Source organism: Tilletiopsis washingtonensis (assembly GCF_003144115.1).
Source record: "Tilletiopsis washingtonensis strain MCA 4186 unplaced genomic scaffold FA09scaffold_20, whole genome shotgun sequence".
Lineage (NCBI taxonomy): Eukaryota > Fungi > Basidiomycota > Exobasidiomycetes > Entylomatales > Tilletiopsis > Tilletiopsis washingtonensis.
This window is the reverse complement of record NW_020312017.1, coordinates 207572-221649: the sequence shown is the minus strand read 5'-3', so window position 1 is coordinate 221649 and position 14078 is coordinate 207572. Positions and strand designations below refer to the sequence as shown.

General features: G+C 68.4%; 7 protein-coding genes across 7 annotated transcripts; 4 read left to right on the top strand and 3 right to left on the bottom strand.

The window, feature by feature from the left end:
• Window positions 1-522: 522 nt before the first annotated feature.
• Window positions 523-1660, bottom strand: FA09DRAFT_300898 (hypothetical protein; the record flags this gene model as incomplete). The annotated part of the gene is made up of 3 exons (XM_025740352.1): window positions 523-565; window positions 619-1165; window positions 1423-1660. Coding segments are annotated over 3 exons (828 nt in total), but the record flags the coding sequence as incomplete, so codon positions are not given.
• A 199-nt stretch (window positions 1661-1859) lies between these two features.
• FA09DRAFT_346961 (Isy1-domain-containing protein) lies at window positions 1860-3505 on the top strand (the record flags this gene model as incomplete). Its single annotated transcript, XM_025744783.1, has 4 exons — window positions 1860-2116; window positions 2354-2528; window positions 2790-2845; window positions 2901-3505. Exons 1-4 carry the CDS (start codon window positions 1912-1914, stop codon window positions 3503-3505), a joined length of 1041 nt encoding a protein of 346 aa, XP_025596101.1. The 5' UTR covers window positions 1860-1911.
• A 1160-nt stretch (window positions 3506-4665) lies between these two features.
• FA09DRAFT_340764 (hypothetical protein) lies at window positions 4666-5165 on the bottom strand (the record flags this gene model as incomplete). The annotated part of the gene is made up of 2 exons (XM_025744354.1): window positions 4666-4934; window positions 4994-5165. The coding sequence occupies 2 exons, from the start codon at window positions 5163-5165 to the stop codon at window positions 4666-4668; spliced, it is 441 nt and encodes a 146-aa protein (XP_025596100.1).
• A 461-nt stretch (window positions 5166-5626) lies between these two features.
• FA09DRAFT_331777 (hypothetical protein) lies at window positions 5627-9159 on the top strand. Its single transcript, XM_025743176.1, has 9 exons — window positions 5627-6659; window positions 6714-6766; window positions 6820-7272; window positions 7329-7663; window positions 7715-7811; window positions 7864-8462; window positions 8518-8556; window positions 8609-8671; window positions 8722-9159. The coding sequence occupies exons 1-9, from the start codon at window positions 5761-5763 to the stop codon at window positions 8905-8907; spliced, it is 2724 nt and encodes a 907-aa protein (XP_025596099.1). The 5' UTR covers window positions 5627-5760; the 3' UTR covers window positions 8908-9159.
• Window positions 9160-9369: 210 nt separating this feature from the next.
• Window positions 9370-10000, top strand: FA09DRAFT_300866 (zf-U1-domain-containing protein; the record flags this gene model as incomplete). The annotated part of the gene is made up of 2 exons (XM_025740350.1): window positions 9370-9427; window positions 9510-10000. The coding sequence occupies 2 exons, from the start codon at window positions 9370-9372 to the stop codon at window positions 9998-10000; spliced, it is 549 nt and encodes a 182-aa protein (XP_025596098.1).
• A 292-nt stretch (window positions 10001-10292) lies between these two features.
• FA09DRAFT_311527 (DEAD-domain-containing protein) lies at window positions 10293-12333 on the bottom strand. Its single transcript, XM_025740669.1, has 4 exons — window positions 11741-12333; window positions 11382-11578; window positions 10638-11313; window positions 10293-10558 (listed from the first exon to the last, which is right to left on the bottom strand). Exons 1-4 carry the CDS (start codon window positions 12308-12310, stop codon window positions 10418-10420), a joined length of 1584 nt encoding a protein of 527 aa, XP_025596097.1. The 5' UTR covers window positions 12311-12333; the 3' UTR covers window positions 10293-10417.
• Window positions 12334-12558: 225 nt separating this feature from the next.
• FA09DRAFT_340760 (hypothetical protein) lies at window positions 12559-14064 on the top strand (the record flags this gene model as incomplete). The annotated part of the gene is made up of 3 exons (XM_025744353.1): window positions 12559-12657; window positions 12735-13137; window positions 13217-14064. The coding sequence occupies 3 exons, from the start codon at window positions 12559-12561 to the stop codon at window positions 14062-14064; spliced, it is 1350 nt and encodes a 449-aa protein (XP_025596096.1).
• Window positions 14065-14078: the final 14 nt, after the last annotated feature.

Genomic DNA, 14078 nt, shown 5'->3' with positions numbered 1-14078 from the left:
CTCGTCATCATCAGCGGGCGGTGCCCGTGCCGACTCATCCGCAGCGCTCAGGCTGACATCGTCAAAGCTCGCGTCCGTGTCCTCGTCGAGCTCCGGCAGCCTCGCCTCCGCCTTGTCCGCCGGCGCCGGCTGAGCACTTGGCTCGTCGTAGCTCGGCAGCTCCGTGTCGCGCGCCGTGACTGGAGTCTTCTCGCCCTCCTCCATCGTAGCGTCGCCCTGTGTTGTGGCGCCGACCACCTCTGTTGGCTCCGGCTCCTGCAGCGGCTCGGACGACACGACGGCCGGCGTCGAGTCCTCGGCCAGCGAGGCATCGATGCGTGGAATGCTGCCCGGCGTCACAACGTCCGTCTCGGCCGTGACGGGCGTCGCGGCCGTCGAGGGCGTCGACGGCGGCTCCGAGTGACCGGCAGCCTGGACAGCAGCGACGCTACCGCCTGGCGCATCAGCTTGCGGCGCGGCGGCCTCGGCTGCTGGTGCGGGCGCGCGAGAGCGATTGACAAGCTCGTGCACCGTCGCCGCGTTTGGTGGCTCTTGGCCGAGGTAGAACGAGGCGATTGGCACCATCCTGTGCCGAGCAGTCAGCGCTGGCGTCCCGATCCTCTACGCTGCTCCACTCACCGGCCCTGCTCCTTGCACGCAAAGACCCACTGCGGCTGCACCACGGGGATGCTGAGCTGCTGTGCCTTGAGCCACATGGTGCCCTGCTGCGGCCGGCCATTGGGGTCGCCTCGGTTGCGAGGATCGTCGCACACGTAGTGCGTCGTCTCTATGGCAATCTTGTCGGCGTAGCGCGCGCCCATGGCGTCGAGATGCTCGCGCGCCGCCTTCTCGAGCGCCGGGTTCGAGACGTGGCCAAAGCACACGCTGATGCCGTGCACGTCCGTCATCTTGTGCGTGCGCACCTTGACGACGGGCGACGTGTACACGCCCGCCGTGGTGGAGAGGACGAGGTGGAAGCCAAACTCGGCGTCGACGTCGAGGCCGGAGAGCTTGGTAGAGGTGTTGGTGCGCGGGTTGGGAATCGCCGCCAGCCGCCGTGGCTGCGGCGTGAAGCGGTCCGAGCGGTAGATGTCGAGCGAGAGCAGCGAGGCAGACGCAAGCTGCAGCTTGTCCCACTCGAGCGTGACGGACGTCTGGGTTACGTTGCGCACACGCAGCGCCGGCGCTATTCGGAGAGAACGTCAGCATGCACAGCGAGGCATCAGAGCAGCTGCGGCGGCGGATGCCTGCACACGCCCGGCAACAACGTGCTCTGGACTGCACCTGGGCCACCGGACGGGCACATGCGAGGTGCGGTGCATTCGGCGCTGCCATCGCTAGCCTCGTGCTTCACGTACACCTGTACTGAGTCCTCCTCCCTTGCCGTGAAGCGCCGCCCTCGGCCGCGCCTGAAGAGGCTCCCTCTCCGTGCTCGCTACTCACGCAGCGGCCGCTCCGAGCCAAACGCGCCCAGGATGTCCTGCTGCAGCTGCTCAAACTCGCGGCGGCGCGTGCGCTCCTGCGTCTCGTTGCGGCGCACGCTGATGTTGACGATGCTGCCGGCGGCGACGTCGGGCGGGAGGAGGAGCGAGGGGAACTCGATGAGCGACGCGCGCTCGCCGATGAGGATGGCCATGCCGGCATCGAGCTTGCCGACGGTGAAGGTGTACGAGTCGGACATGCTGGGCGGCGGCGGGTGTGGGCACGGCTGCGGATGGGTGGGCGGTGCGATGCCGGCAGCAGGCAGTGGACGGGAGGCAAGGCGTAGGGCAGCGTCTTGGGTGTCACTTGGCGCGTGCACTGCGTGGGCGCGTCGCTCTCGCGCGGCAGGCGCGGCCAAAGCAAGGCGAGCTTCCAGCGTCGCGCCGCCATCGCGCCGCCGCCGCCTTCTCCTCCACCACACCCTCTCCACCCCACGCACACTTCGCAGCCATGGCACGCAACAAGGAAAAGGCGCAGAGCATGCTCTACCGCTTCCGCGAGGCACAGGCCGCCGAGCTCGGCATCAACACGGGCCGCAAGAGCGGCGAACTGCGCCCGCGCCTCGCCAGCGCGTGCAAGAGCCTCAAGGAGTGCGAAAAGTGGCGCAGCGACGTGCTGCGCGACATCAGCCGCAAGGTCAGCAAGATCCAGGACTGTGAGTGGCAGGCCTGTGTGCAGGCGTGGCAGAGTGGAGTACGGGCTAGGGCAGGCGGAGCGAGCGCCGGGCGCTGTGAGCGAGAGCAGTTGGCGCGAGCGGCCCTGTGCTGCAGACACGATGGCGAGAGACAGGTCTGGACAAGGCCACATGCAACTACAAGGCGTGACAGACATTTGGCCTGTCATTCTCCCGTTTGACTGCGCTGTCTTGCTCACCAGCCCTCTCCCCCCACAGTCGGCCTGACCGACTACGAGGTGCGCGACCTCAACGACGAGATCAACAAGTGCATCCGCGAAAAGGGCCACTGGGAGCGCCAGATTGTGGCCCTCGGCGGCGCAAACTACCGCCGCGGCATGGGGCGCATGCTCGACGACAGCGGCAAGGAGGTGCCCGGCACGCGCGGGTACAAGTGAGTGCGCCTGGAATAGGTGGAGAGCTGGAGTGGTTATGAGGGCGGAGGAAGAGAGGCAGCGAGACTGCAGACGAGAGGCGCTCAGTCTGGACGCCGAGGAGAGGCAGCGAGGCTCATGGAGAAGAAACGCGGCGAGGACGAAGGCAGTGAAGCCGCAGAGGAGAGGTGTTGTGTTTGCGGAGAGGCACTGGTTGCCGTAATAGCAGAGACAGCGAATGGCGTGCGAAGAGCTCAAGCACTGATGCTCTCCGTCTGCAGGTACTTCGGCCGCGCCAAGGACCTTCCCGGCGTCAAGGAGCTGCTGAACTGGACAGGTGAGACTCTCTTTGCCTGACCAGCTCGCAGGGCAGCCCTGATACCCGCCCTCAGACGAGCAAGAGGCCGAGCTCGAGACGTACCGCTCGCAGAAGTACAAGCGCTTCGCGCAGCAGCCGCCAGCGTATTTCGGCGACGCAGACGAGGACGACGGCGAGCTGCTGGCGTTCGAGACGGGCGCGGAGGAGGAGGCATGGCGCGATGGCTGGAGCGGCTTGCTGGAGGAGCTGGGCGAGGAGCTCGAGGGCGGCCTCGAGGCGGTGCCTGCGATTCCGCGGCCAACGCCGACCAGCCTCGGCAAGCTGCGCGAGCAGACGGCAGCACAGCAGTCCGAGCCGGCAGCGCCCAAGGGCAAGGGCAAGCGCGCAGCCGGGCGTGGCGGACGCAGTGCCGCTGCGAAGAAGACACGCGGCGATGGCGCCGTAGCACCAGCTGAGGACGGCACGGCGGAGCAGGAGGACACGGAGATGGCCGACGGCGAGCAGGCAGACGGCGCAGCAGCACCACGGCCGGCCGGCGACGACGCACGCATCCAGGCCGTGTTCAGCGTGCTGGACCCCGCCGAGCTGCAGTTCCCGCACATGCCGGACCGGAAAGAGACGGAGCAGTTCCTGCTGCAGGCGCGCAAGAAGGCGCTGCGGGAACAGTACATCGGCTAGCCGGCCACTCCTCATCCTTGTACTCTAGCGGCTGCGAACCACACATGACAGTCACAGCGGATTGTCTGAGCGAGCGCGGTGCCCTTAAGAGTAGATTGCAGGTGACAGTATGATGACTAGACACAGCAGCAAAACAAGAGTCAGACGTCAGCAGGTGTCCGCGAAGACAGATGGCCGAGAAGACGAGGCAGAGGCTCAGATGGTGCTGCGAGGTCGCGACGCGTCAGCAGGCATCGCCGACGGGCAGGTCGCAGAGCCACTCACATGCATGTATGAGCTAGGCTCACAACCGGACCAGAGGACCGGCTCGCCGTGCTCGAAAATGGGAATGTTTTCGATCCTTGCCAGACGGTGCCCGAGGCAAGACTCACGTGGGGGGTATGATGCGATGATCTAGAGGGACACTGGCGTCAGCAGCTGCACGCGAGAAGGCATAGTGCAGGGCAGGCAGCGTGGGTCATAGAGAAGATTAATCGATCATGCGGCCTTCGCGCCACGCTTCCAGCCGGCGCCGCATCGACCAAGCCTGCCGTTGCATCCTGCCACGCACACAGAGCAAGCGCGGCCCAGCAGCCAAACGCCAAGGTCCGCCTCCGGTCATCCTGCTTTCCACTCCAACGCCCGAGGGCATCGTAAGGTATTCGCGGACGCCAGTGCTGCCCGAGGCATCAAGGAGCTGGAGAGAGCATGCTCCACGGTGCAGCAAGATGCGCAAGCAGGCAAGGAAAGAGCCATCCGACTGCAAAGCCCGAGAGCAGCGCAGCCGCGACGACGGGCAGTGGCCAGAAGACGTGACAGCCATCGTGAGAATGGATTTGAACTTGTTGTAATCACGCAACGCAGAGCGTGCCTCTGCTGGAGTGCGGCCCGGATGCAATGCTCACCTGAGAAGAGGCAACGGTGATGTGGGGGTCCATGGTACGATCTAGAGGGCTGGCGTGTCAGCTGGCTGCGCGCGAGACGCATGGGAGTAGACACAGCCCACGCCCGAGGTCGAGCATCAGAAAAGGTAAGCTTGGTATGGGATATCCGCATCGAGCCCGTCTGGCGCTACAGTAGCAGAACTGTATAGTAAAAAGTACTCATCACGTTGCATCGACCTCACCGTGGGCTGCACAAGACAAGAGGACGCTGCACTCACGGAGGATGATGATGGCTGACTAGGCGGCGTCGTCGGCCGGGCCGGGGATGGTGGGGTCGGCCAGCGCGGGCGCGACGAGCGGGTCGCGGCGCAGCTCCCACACATCCTCGCTGCTGCCCTCGAGGCGCATGGCGGCCGTGCGCTGGGCGCGGTGGCGGATCCAGGCGGCGCGGCGCGCCTCCTCGTCGAGCTTCTTGAGCGAGAGGCAGTGCTTGAAGTCGTCGAGCTTGGCCTTGCAGTCCTGTGCCGTGCCGTAGCGGTAGACGGCGCGCAGCTGCGGTGCGAGTGCTGTGACAGAGGCGGTCAGTGGCCGGCACGGTAGCACGCACACAAGCAGCGCAGCTCACCGAAGCACGCGGCCCACGTGTCGAAGTGCTCGTAGCAGTTCTTCATCTCGGCCGGCGGGATGGCGGCGGCGTGGATGACCTGCTCCTCGCGCAGCGTCTGGCGCCACACGCGGTCTGCCGCCGCCGCCGCCGCCGCCGCGGCCGAGCTGCTGCCGGGCTGCTGTGCGGACATGGCGGGTGCGGCGGGGTGTCGTGGTTGGGAGGTGAGTCGGAAGCTGGACGTGGCCGATGCTCTCTCTGCGCGCGCGCACGGCGCTCTCCTCTTCTTCGCCGCGCTGCGATCTCGGCCGACGGGCGCTGGCCGGCGCGTTCGCTTACGTCAGCAGACCCATGAGCACCGGCTGACAGGCCCCTCCGCGCCTCGAAATCGAGATTCGCCGGCTTCGGCACCACAGTCTGCTGGCCTGGCAGGTACGGGCCAGCTGTGCAAGCCTGATTGGCGCGCTATGGATCAGAGCCAAAGTGCGCTGACTGCGATCGCCAGGTTCCATATCGCGCAGTCGAGTCCAGGAGGACCTAAGCCGGGCGAGGGACAAGGGCCCGCCGCGCGCGCTTCTCCACTTCGCGCGTAGCGATGGCTCGAGCTTGGCAGCGCCGCGACGGCCGGCCGCCTCTTGTCTCCTTCCCGCATCCGCCGCGCCCCGCGCGCAGCCAGCCTTCCTCGCCTTCCCTTTCCCGTCCGACGAACCTCCTCAGTCAGCTGCCTGCGCTGCTCACACGACACTTGGCGCACCGCCCTGCGCACGGCGCACCGCGCCCTCGCCGCCATGCATCGCGCTCTGCTCCCGCGGCAGACCCTCGGCGCGCTCCGAGCAGGCAGCCGCCATGCCGGGCCCAGCAGGCTGGTGTTGCAGCCGCTGGTGGCCATAGCTCCGCCGCGGCCGATTTGCCGCAGTGCGCTCCTCGCACCGCCGTCGCGCGCCTTCGCCGCCAGCGCTGCTGAGCGCTCCAAGCATCGCTCGCGAGGACGCGCAGATGAGGTGCGGCTGGCGAGCGACCCGCGGCCCGCTCAGCCAGCAAAGGAGGGCACAGAGGGACAGCACGGCAAGGAGGCCAAGGCAGACGCATCGGGAGACCTTCTACGAGAGGCATCAGAGCCATCACTCAGTGGAGGTGGCCGCTCCGCCCGCCTCGATGGCACGAAGCCGGTCGCGACAGGGCCGGCAGGCGAGCCGGAGCTCAGCTCAGACGCCGTGACAACGGCTGCAGCTAGCACACAGAACGCCGGCATCAAGCCGAGCAGCATCTCTGATCCGGCGCCAGCGAAGAGCGAGAGCAGCGACGAGAAGGGCGAGGCAGAGAGCCACGAGATCCGCCCGTACATGTACGAGGATGGCCTGTATGCCAACTACCCGCGCTCTCTGCGCGAGCTGGCCACGCGAGCGGCTGCTGCAGGTGCAGCTGCGGGCGCAAGCGCCTCCTCGCTGGCGTCTTCTTCCGCGCACGCCAGCTCCTCGTCCTCTGGCTCCTCCTCGCGCGCATGGACGCGCCCCAAGGCGCCGTCGAAGGAGGAGCTGCTGCGCCTGGCGCGCGGCTTCTGGACGCGCCTGCGCATCCGCTTCAAGTGGTTCACCATCCGCGGCTTCCGCCGCTTCAACGTCGATGACTTGTCGGCGTTCTTCACTCTCGGCGGCCTCGGCACCATCATCTTCCTGGTGGCCGGAACGTGAGTTGCCCGCGGTGTCTTGGCTCAGCACTGCATCTCACCCTGCTCTTCTAGCACCACGGCCGTCTCGCTGGTCTTCGCCGCGCTCAACAGCCTGAATCTCGACGGTGCGCACGCCTGACATGGAGGTCCGCGGCCAGAGCTGACGATGCTGCTGCAGAGTGGATCGCGCGCAAGCTGGCCGACTATCTCACCGCCGAGACGGGCGTGACGGTCATCTTCGAGTCCGCCATCGTGCCCAAGTGGTCGTCGTCGCGCATCTGCTTCCAGAACGTCTTCATCTCGCGGCGAGCACACTTTGGCTCGCCCGAGGCGCTGCGGCGGGAACGCTCGGCGATGCGTGAAGGCAAGGGCAAGGGTCGCGGCACGGCACGCGCTGCTGGTCACGGCATGGCGTGGGAAGGCACGCACTTCCTTGAGCGCGAGGACCACGCTGAGGAGGAGGTGGCGCCGCCGATGAGCCGCGAGACGCGCGGCGACGAGGGCGACGGCAACTTCACCATGTTTGACCTCAACGTCGACAGCATCGAGGTGTCGCTGAGCTTCCGCCGCTGGTGGGACGGCAAGGGCCTGCTGGAGGATGCAGTGGTGAAGGGCGTGCGCGGCATCATTGGTGAGTGCAGCGCCAGGACTGCGCTGTGAGCAGCGCTTAGCTACGACGCGTTGCAGACCGGCGGAACGTGCACTGGGACCCGGAGAAGCCATACGACCCTCGCGCCGCACGACGCGAGCCTCGGCACGGCGACTTCCACCTCACCTCGCTCGAGCTGCAGGACCTGCTTGTCACCGTGTACCAGCCGGGCGATTTCCGCCCCTTCAACTACAGCATCTTCAACGCCAGCGTGCCGCGCCTGCGCAAGCAGTGGCTCTTCTACGATCTGCTCAGCGCCGACAGCATCACGGGCCAGGTCGACGGCTGTCTGTTCAGCCTGCACAAGCCGCAGCGCATGGGCCGCACCACGCAGAGCGGGCAGGAGGACAAGAATGGCCGATGGCAGACGCTGGTCAGTGCCGACAGCACTTGCTTCGGAACTGCCGCTGATGGCACCTCGCAGTCTCGCGTGCGCATCGATGGTGTGAGCTTCGACCACATCCAGAACCAGAGCGACCTGCACGGGCCCATCTCGTGGATCACGTCGGGCAAGTTCGACAGTAAGTCTGCCGCTGCTGTGCACTCAGCCTCCTTGCTCACGTCCTCTCCCAGTCGTGGCCGATCTCAAGTTCCCGCGCGACCACAGCAACGACGTCGACATCAACGCGATCCTCTCCGAGATCGTCGAGAATCTGACGCACGCCGTGTCCGGCGAGGCATGGGAGCGACAGGTGGGCGCAGTGGACGCCGACGACCAGCCCATCCCGGGCCAGCATGCGCTGTCTGGTCCCGCCATCGAGGCGCCCGTCACTGCGCTCGGCCCGGCGGCCGAGTCTGCATGGCGCCAGCAGCTGGCCGAGCGCGAGGCGCAGCGCGAGAAGGAGGAGGCCGAGCGTCTAGAGCGGCGACGACGACGCTTCAGGCGACGGCGCATCAACCGCGAAATGCTCAGCCAGGATGCGGCCGAGGCGGAGGCGGCGCAAAATGTGGCGCGGCGCATGGAGACGGAGCATGCCGAGGAGAACGGCGAGCCGGCGCACGAGCAAGAGCAAGAGGAGGGCCAACGCGCGGTGCCGCCGCCGGCTGTCGTCATTGACCTCGACGTGCGCTTCCGCGACATCAAGGCCGCCGTGCCTCTGTTCCACTCGGAGCTGGGCTACCGCACGCAGACGTTTGTGCGCCCCATCGTCGCGTTCATGAACGCAAACAAGGTCAGTCCAGCTGGACTCTATCACTGCTTCGATGTCGCTCACACATTTCGCATAGACTCTGATCCCAGTGCACTGCCGAGTCGTCATGGATCTCGTGAGTCTGATCGTGCTCCGGCTGCCTGCGCCGGCTGACATGCGATCACCAGGACGAGTTCAACGGCTCGATGGATCTCGCACAGACCGGCCTGCTGCCGCAGATCTCCGAGAAGGTGCGTCTGTCCCTGACCTCTCTTTTTGACCTGCGCTGACGGTGCCACAGATCTACGAGGCGCTGGCGAACCACGTCACCTCGCAGCAGGCCAACGGCGCCCGCCTGCGCAACGTCAGCTCGTGGAGCCTGCGTGTGGCAGCGCAAGGCCTGCTGCAGCTCGCCTCGACGATCCGCGACGGCTTCACACGCACGCCCACGACGCACACGGGCATGCTGACGCAGAAGAGCTACTGAGCCTGCTGCTCTGCGCCCCTCAGACTGCCTACGACTCCTGATGCCTCCCGGACGCGCTGCCCCTCCCGCCTCTGTGTTCTCCTGCTCCCCCCGCGTCACCGGCCTCATCTCCATCCTTTCCCCCGCTCAATCTCGTCTCTATACCGCACATCGGCCCCCCTTCCACGGACGCAGCCTGCCCACGAGTCCCGCGCTGCTGCATCTCATGTACTTGTGCCCTGCCTAGCGAAGCGAGTGCTTGCTTCAGAGGAGAGACTGAGGGAGACTCTGACTGAGAGGGGCTGGAAGCTCGGCGCGCGAGGCGAGTTGCAGTGCGTGCTTCAACTTTGGCGCGCCAGTTGTACTCGGCGGTGCTCGATTCTTCTATTCGCTGGTCGGCTTCGCGCCGCGCTTAGCCGCCGCCGCTTCCTGCGTCTCGCCGTCATCTCCCTGCTCCACACTCTTCTCGACGGGCTGCGCAGCATGGGCCGCCACTACTGCGACTACTGCGACATTCTCCTCACGCACGACTCGACGAGCGGTGAGTCTGCTCCACGTTGCGGGCGCGCGCAGCCCTGCTGCGCGGCCCAGAGCGCTTCTTCTGACGCGGCCCACTGCTGCAGTGCGCAAGGCGCACAACTCGGGCCGCAACCACCTGCAGAATGTGCGCGACCACTTCATGAACCTCGACCCGGCCGTGTGCAACGAGATCGTCGCCGGCGTGGCGGCGCAGTACGAGCGCGAGGGCAAGCAGAAGCCGCCGGCGCTCATGCAGGGCGGGCCGGGCTTTGGGCCGGGCGGCATGGGCGGCGGCGGCTTTGGCGGCTACCCGGGCGGCGGCATGACGTTTGGACAGGGACCGATGAGCGGAGGTGAGTGTGCGCACAGAGGAGTGGCAGGTGGGCTGCAAAGGGAGCGTGGCAGCTGGCGATGTGGAGCTCGGAGAGCAGGTGCAACGAGGGACGCGAAGCGGCGGATGGGCAGGGCTGGATCCGGCGCTGCGCGCAAGCGGCTGCAGCGAGCAAGCGTGGGGTCGCGTACCCAGCCGCACTGCGAGGCCTGCTGCTGTGCTGCAGAGAGCTCGCGAAGGACTCGGCTTCCAGCCGGCTGCTGACGTTCCTTTCTCGTAGGATTCCGGCCCGGGCCCTACGGCGCGCCGCCGCCGCGCTTCGGCGGGCCCTTCAACGGCGGCATGGGCGGTCCGCCGCCGCCGCTGGGCATGGGTGGGCCGCAGTTCGGCGGCCCGCCGCCGGCCTTCAACCGGCCACCTCCGCCGCTCGGCATGGCGGGCGGCGCCGGAGGCCCGCCGCCGCCGCTCGGCATGGTCAACCGGCCACCGCCTAACTTCAACGTGCCGCCGCCGGGCTTTGGGGGGCGGTGAGATGTACTGTGGCAGAGCGAGGGCTGGGGGCGATGACGTTGTAATTGTGAGATGTTGCCGAGCTAGTGGTACAGAGGATGCGTGACAGTGAGGGTGGGACCAGTGAGTGAGCAGTCTAAGTGGATGTAGAGGAACGAGCGCCATCACGCGCTACTCCTTGCGCTGCTTCTCGCTAGAGGCGGCCTTCTTCTTGCTCTTTCGCCGCTGCGCGTCCGCACTGGCACCCAGCGCGGCCGCGGCCTTCTTCTTGTGCGCCTCTTGCCGCTCGCCAAAGTGCGTGTCGTGCAGTTCCTGTGGAGAGAGCAAGCGTCAGAAGGAGGTGAGAGTGGTGGCGAGCATCGGGGAAGAGGGGGACCGGGGGGACGCTCACCATAGCTGCGACGCGCTTAGCGGTCGATACTGCATTGAGACGCTCGAGCACCTCTTCTTCGGGCATTTCGTGCTCCGTCATGGTCACGTCTGCCAGAAAGTGCATCAGTGTGCGCACGTTGCAGCGCGAGACGGACTGCTCCAAAAACCCACTGATGGCCTCTTCGATGCCCTTGAGCAGCTCGACATCCCGCTCGCCCACGAAGCTCACCGCCGTGCCCTCGCGTCCCGCACGAGCCGTGCGACCTACGCGGTGCACGTAGTCGCGCCAGTCGCGCGGCAGGTCCCAGTTGACGACGAGCTGCACCTCGGGCACGTCGAGGCCGCGCGAGCCGACGTCGGTCGTGATGAGCAGCGGCACCTTGCCCGCGCGAAACGCCGTGAGATTCTCGGCGCGCGCCGCCTGCGAGAGCGACGAGTGCAGCGCGAGACAGGGCACGCCCAACTCCGCAAGCATGCGTGCCAGCAGCGCGGCGGTGCGCACGCGCGAAACGAAGATGATCGTCGGCACGAGCGACGAGCCGGCGTCGGAGCCGCCTTCGGAGTCCGAGTCGTCGTCGTCGTCGTCGTCGTCGTCGAAGCCCGGAGGATGCATGAGTAGGTGGAAGAGGTACGGCTCGCGCATGTGCGACGGCACAAAGATGTACAGCTGCTCGAGCTGTGGCGGAGTTGTCGTGCTGCAACGGGCACTGGGTGAGCAAAACATACGCACGGCGTGAGTCCTCAGAGGGCGGGCCAAACGCACCTGCCCTCGATCTTCAGCACCTCGAGGGGCCGCTCGTCTGCGCCGCGCGGGCGCGTCGCCAGCGCCTCAATCTCGGGCGTGAGCGTGGCGGAGAAGAGCAGCGTCTGCCGCAGCGCGGCCGGCGGCAGAGCGGCAAAGATGGCGGCGAGCGCGTCGGAGAACGTCGGCGTGAGCAGCCGGTCGGCCTCGTCGAGCACCTAAGCGGGCGTCAGGGGTGAGCGGTGCGGTGCGGCAGGAGCAGACAGCACACTGCCTGCATCGGTCCTGCTCCCTCGGCCACGCATGCCAGGAGCGGGCAGAGTGCTGCCTGCATCGTTGCTGCTCCCTCGGCCACGCATGCCTGTCGGCGTGTCACTCACGACAAACTTGCAGCGCCCCAGCACCTGCGCGTCGGCATTGCCGAGCAGGTCGGCCAGGCGTCCGGGCGTGGCGACGACGATGTGCGGGCGCGCGGCGAGCTCGTGTGCCTGGCGCATCATGTCGACGCCGCCCTGCACGAGCTGCACGCGCAGCCCCTGGCGCGCGCCCGCGGCGACGGCGGCGAGCTGCTCGTGCAGCTGCGCGGCCAGCTCGCGCGTCGGCGTGAGCACGACGGCGGCGCCGGCGACGGGGTCGCGCGCCAGGGCGGCGAGGATGGGCAGCGCAAAGGCCAGCGTCTTGCCGGAGCCCGTCGGCGAGCCGGCGATGAGGTCGCAGGCGCGCGGCGCGGAGAGAGAGGCTGCGGCGGCGGCGCCCTTGGCCTTGCCCTTTGCGCTGCTGCTGCCGCCGAGAAGGAGCGGCAGCGCCTGAGCCTGCACCGGCGTCGGCACGGTGATGGCGAGGGCGGCGAGGGCGCGCACGAGCGGCGGCGCCAGGCCGAGGGCGGCGAAGGAGCGCACGGCGGGCGCAGGCGGCGCCGAGGTGGATGCAGCGGGCTGCGGCGAGGCCATGGCTGCAGGTGAGGGGAGTGATGGTGGGGGGATGGAGGTGGGAGCAGAGCTCGTCGTCGAGGAAGCAGCGCAATCCTCGCGGCCGCTGGCCCAAAAATGCACGGGACTCGGACAAGGCGAGCGCGCCGAGCGTGGGATCGGCAAGGCGCAGCGGTGACGGCGCGCGTTGCTGCGCCTCGCGCTGCGCCGGGCCAGAGGGCGCTTTCACTGGCCCGCTTCCTGTCTCCGCTCCACCACCTCACCCCATCATGCCGCCCCTCTCGCACGCACCGCCACCCGGCGCAAGCAGCAGCAGTGCCAGCAGTGCGCCCGCCGCTGCGGCGCCCGAGGAGCACGACGACGCCAAGGTGAGCGACGTCGCATCGCATCGCACCCGCGCTGCCCCCTCCACCTGCGCGCACGCAGCGCTGACGCCCGCCAGCAGGCGCAGCGGCACGCCGCCCTGGCACGCCAGATGGGCGCCATGTTTCTGCAGCACCGCGTCAGCGAGCTCGAGGCCGACGTGCTCCACCTCGCACATGCGCCCCCGCCGCGGCGGCCACTTGCGGCGCGGCGCGAAGGAGGCGCGGGCGCAGGCATGCTGCGCGGCAGCGGCGCCGCGCGGCCTCGCATGCCGCCGCCCGGCGCCGCACCCTCGCAGCCACAGCAGCAGCAGCGAAGGACACTGCACACCTCTGCTGTGCCGCGGCCGCCGGCAGCACCGCAGCTGCCGCAGCCGCCGCTGCTCCTGCTCGACGCCAGCGTGCTCGTCTACTCGCTGCGCAGCGTGCACGAGTGGCTGAAGCGCGCAGAGGCGGCGCAGTGCCGCCTCGTCGTGCCGACCGAGGGTGAGTGGGCATGGCATCACTGCCGGCACCAGCACGCGCCGTGGGTTATCGGTGGGGCTGACGCGCATGGCGCGGCCAGTCATCACGACGCTCGACGTGCTCAAGAAGGGCACACACGCCCTCAACGTCGCCGCACGCAACGCCACGCGCTTCCTCGAGGAGCGCATTGGCGGGCCGGGGGCGCAGTACGGCCTCGTGCCGCAGGCGGCGGCCGCCACCGCCGGGCCGCCGATGTCGCTCGCCGAGGCCGACGCGATGCGCATGGCCTGCGACTCCTCCACCATCACGCTCGACGCCGACGCAGCAGCAGCCCTGCCGTCCAAGCACGCCGGCTGGGCCACCGATGGCGGCGAGCAGGACCTGTCGCTGCGGCGCGCCAATGCCGCCCATCGCGCCGTGCTGCTGCTGGCCCTCTCGCTGCCCGACCACGTCCTCGCCGTGGCCTCGCCGCCCGCGACGCTCGCCTCGACGACGACGACGCCGCTGGCGAAGGTGGCACACTCGCACGGCGACGGCGGCGGCGGCGGCGGCGTCGGCAGCGGCGTGCTGAGCGAGGAGCGGCCACGCTGGAGCGAGCGAGTGGATGGCGCGCGCGCCACGCGGCTGGCACAGGCGCATGGCGTGCAGACGCTCAGCTGTCCCACCGCACGCAGCTGGCTCGAGCTCGACGCTCACTCGCCCGCCTCGAGCAGCGCCTCGCTGCCGCCGCCGCCCAGCAAGACGCAGCCGCCGGCGCAGCCGCGCAGAGCAGGCGACGAGGTGGCTGCGCCTGCGGCGGCGGCGCCAGACGAGCGTCTGGGCCGCGCTGCCACGCCTGTTGCCGCGAGAGACAGAGCGGCGGCGACGACGCCGGAGCCCGCCTCCTCCGCCGACGCCGCCGCCGAGGCGCAGGCTGCCAGCCGGCCACGCATCATCTTTGCAGAGTAGTGTGCCCGCGCTTT

Excerpts from the sequence above, each read along its gene's own strand:
- FA09DRAFT_311527 (XM_025740669.1), bottom strand. The coding sequence starts at position 12,310 with ATGGCCTCGCCGCAGCCCGCTGCATCCACCTCGGCGCCGCCTGCGCCC. Across the intron at positions 11,579-11,740 it reads TGGGGCGCTGCAAGTTTGTC|GTGCTCGACGAGGCCGACCG; the intron begins GTGAGTGACACG and ends ACGCCCGCTTAG. Across the intron at positions 11,314-11,381 it reads GTGCTGAAGATCGAGGGCAG|CACGACAACTCCGCCACAGC; the intron begins GTGCGTTTGGCC and ends TGCCCGTTGCAG.
- FA09DRAFT_331777 (XM_025743176.1), top strand. The coding sequence starts at position 5,761 with ATGCATCGCGCTCTGCTCCCGCGGCAGACCCTCGGCGCGCTCCGAGCA. Across the intron at positions 6,660-6,713 it reads ATCTTCCTGGTGGCCGGAAC|CACCACGGCCGTCTCGCTGG; the intron begins GTGAGTTGCCCG and ends CTGCTCTTCTAG. Across the intron at positions 7,273-7,328 it reads GGGCGTGCGCGGCATCATTG|ACCGGCGGAACGTGCACTGG; the intron begins GTGAGTGCAGCG and ends GACGCGTTGCAG.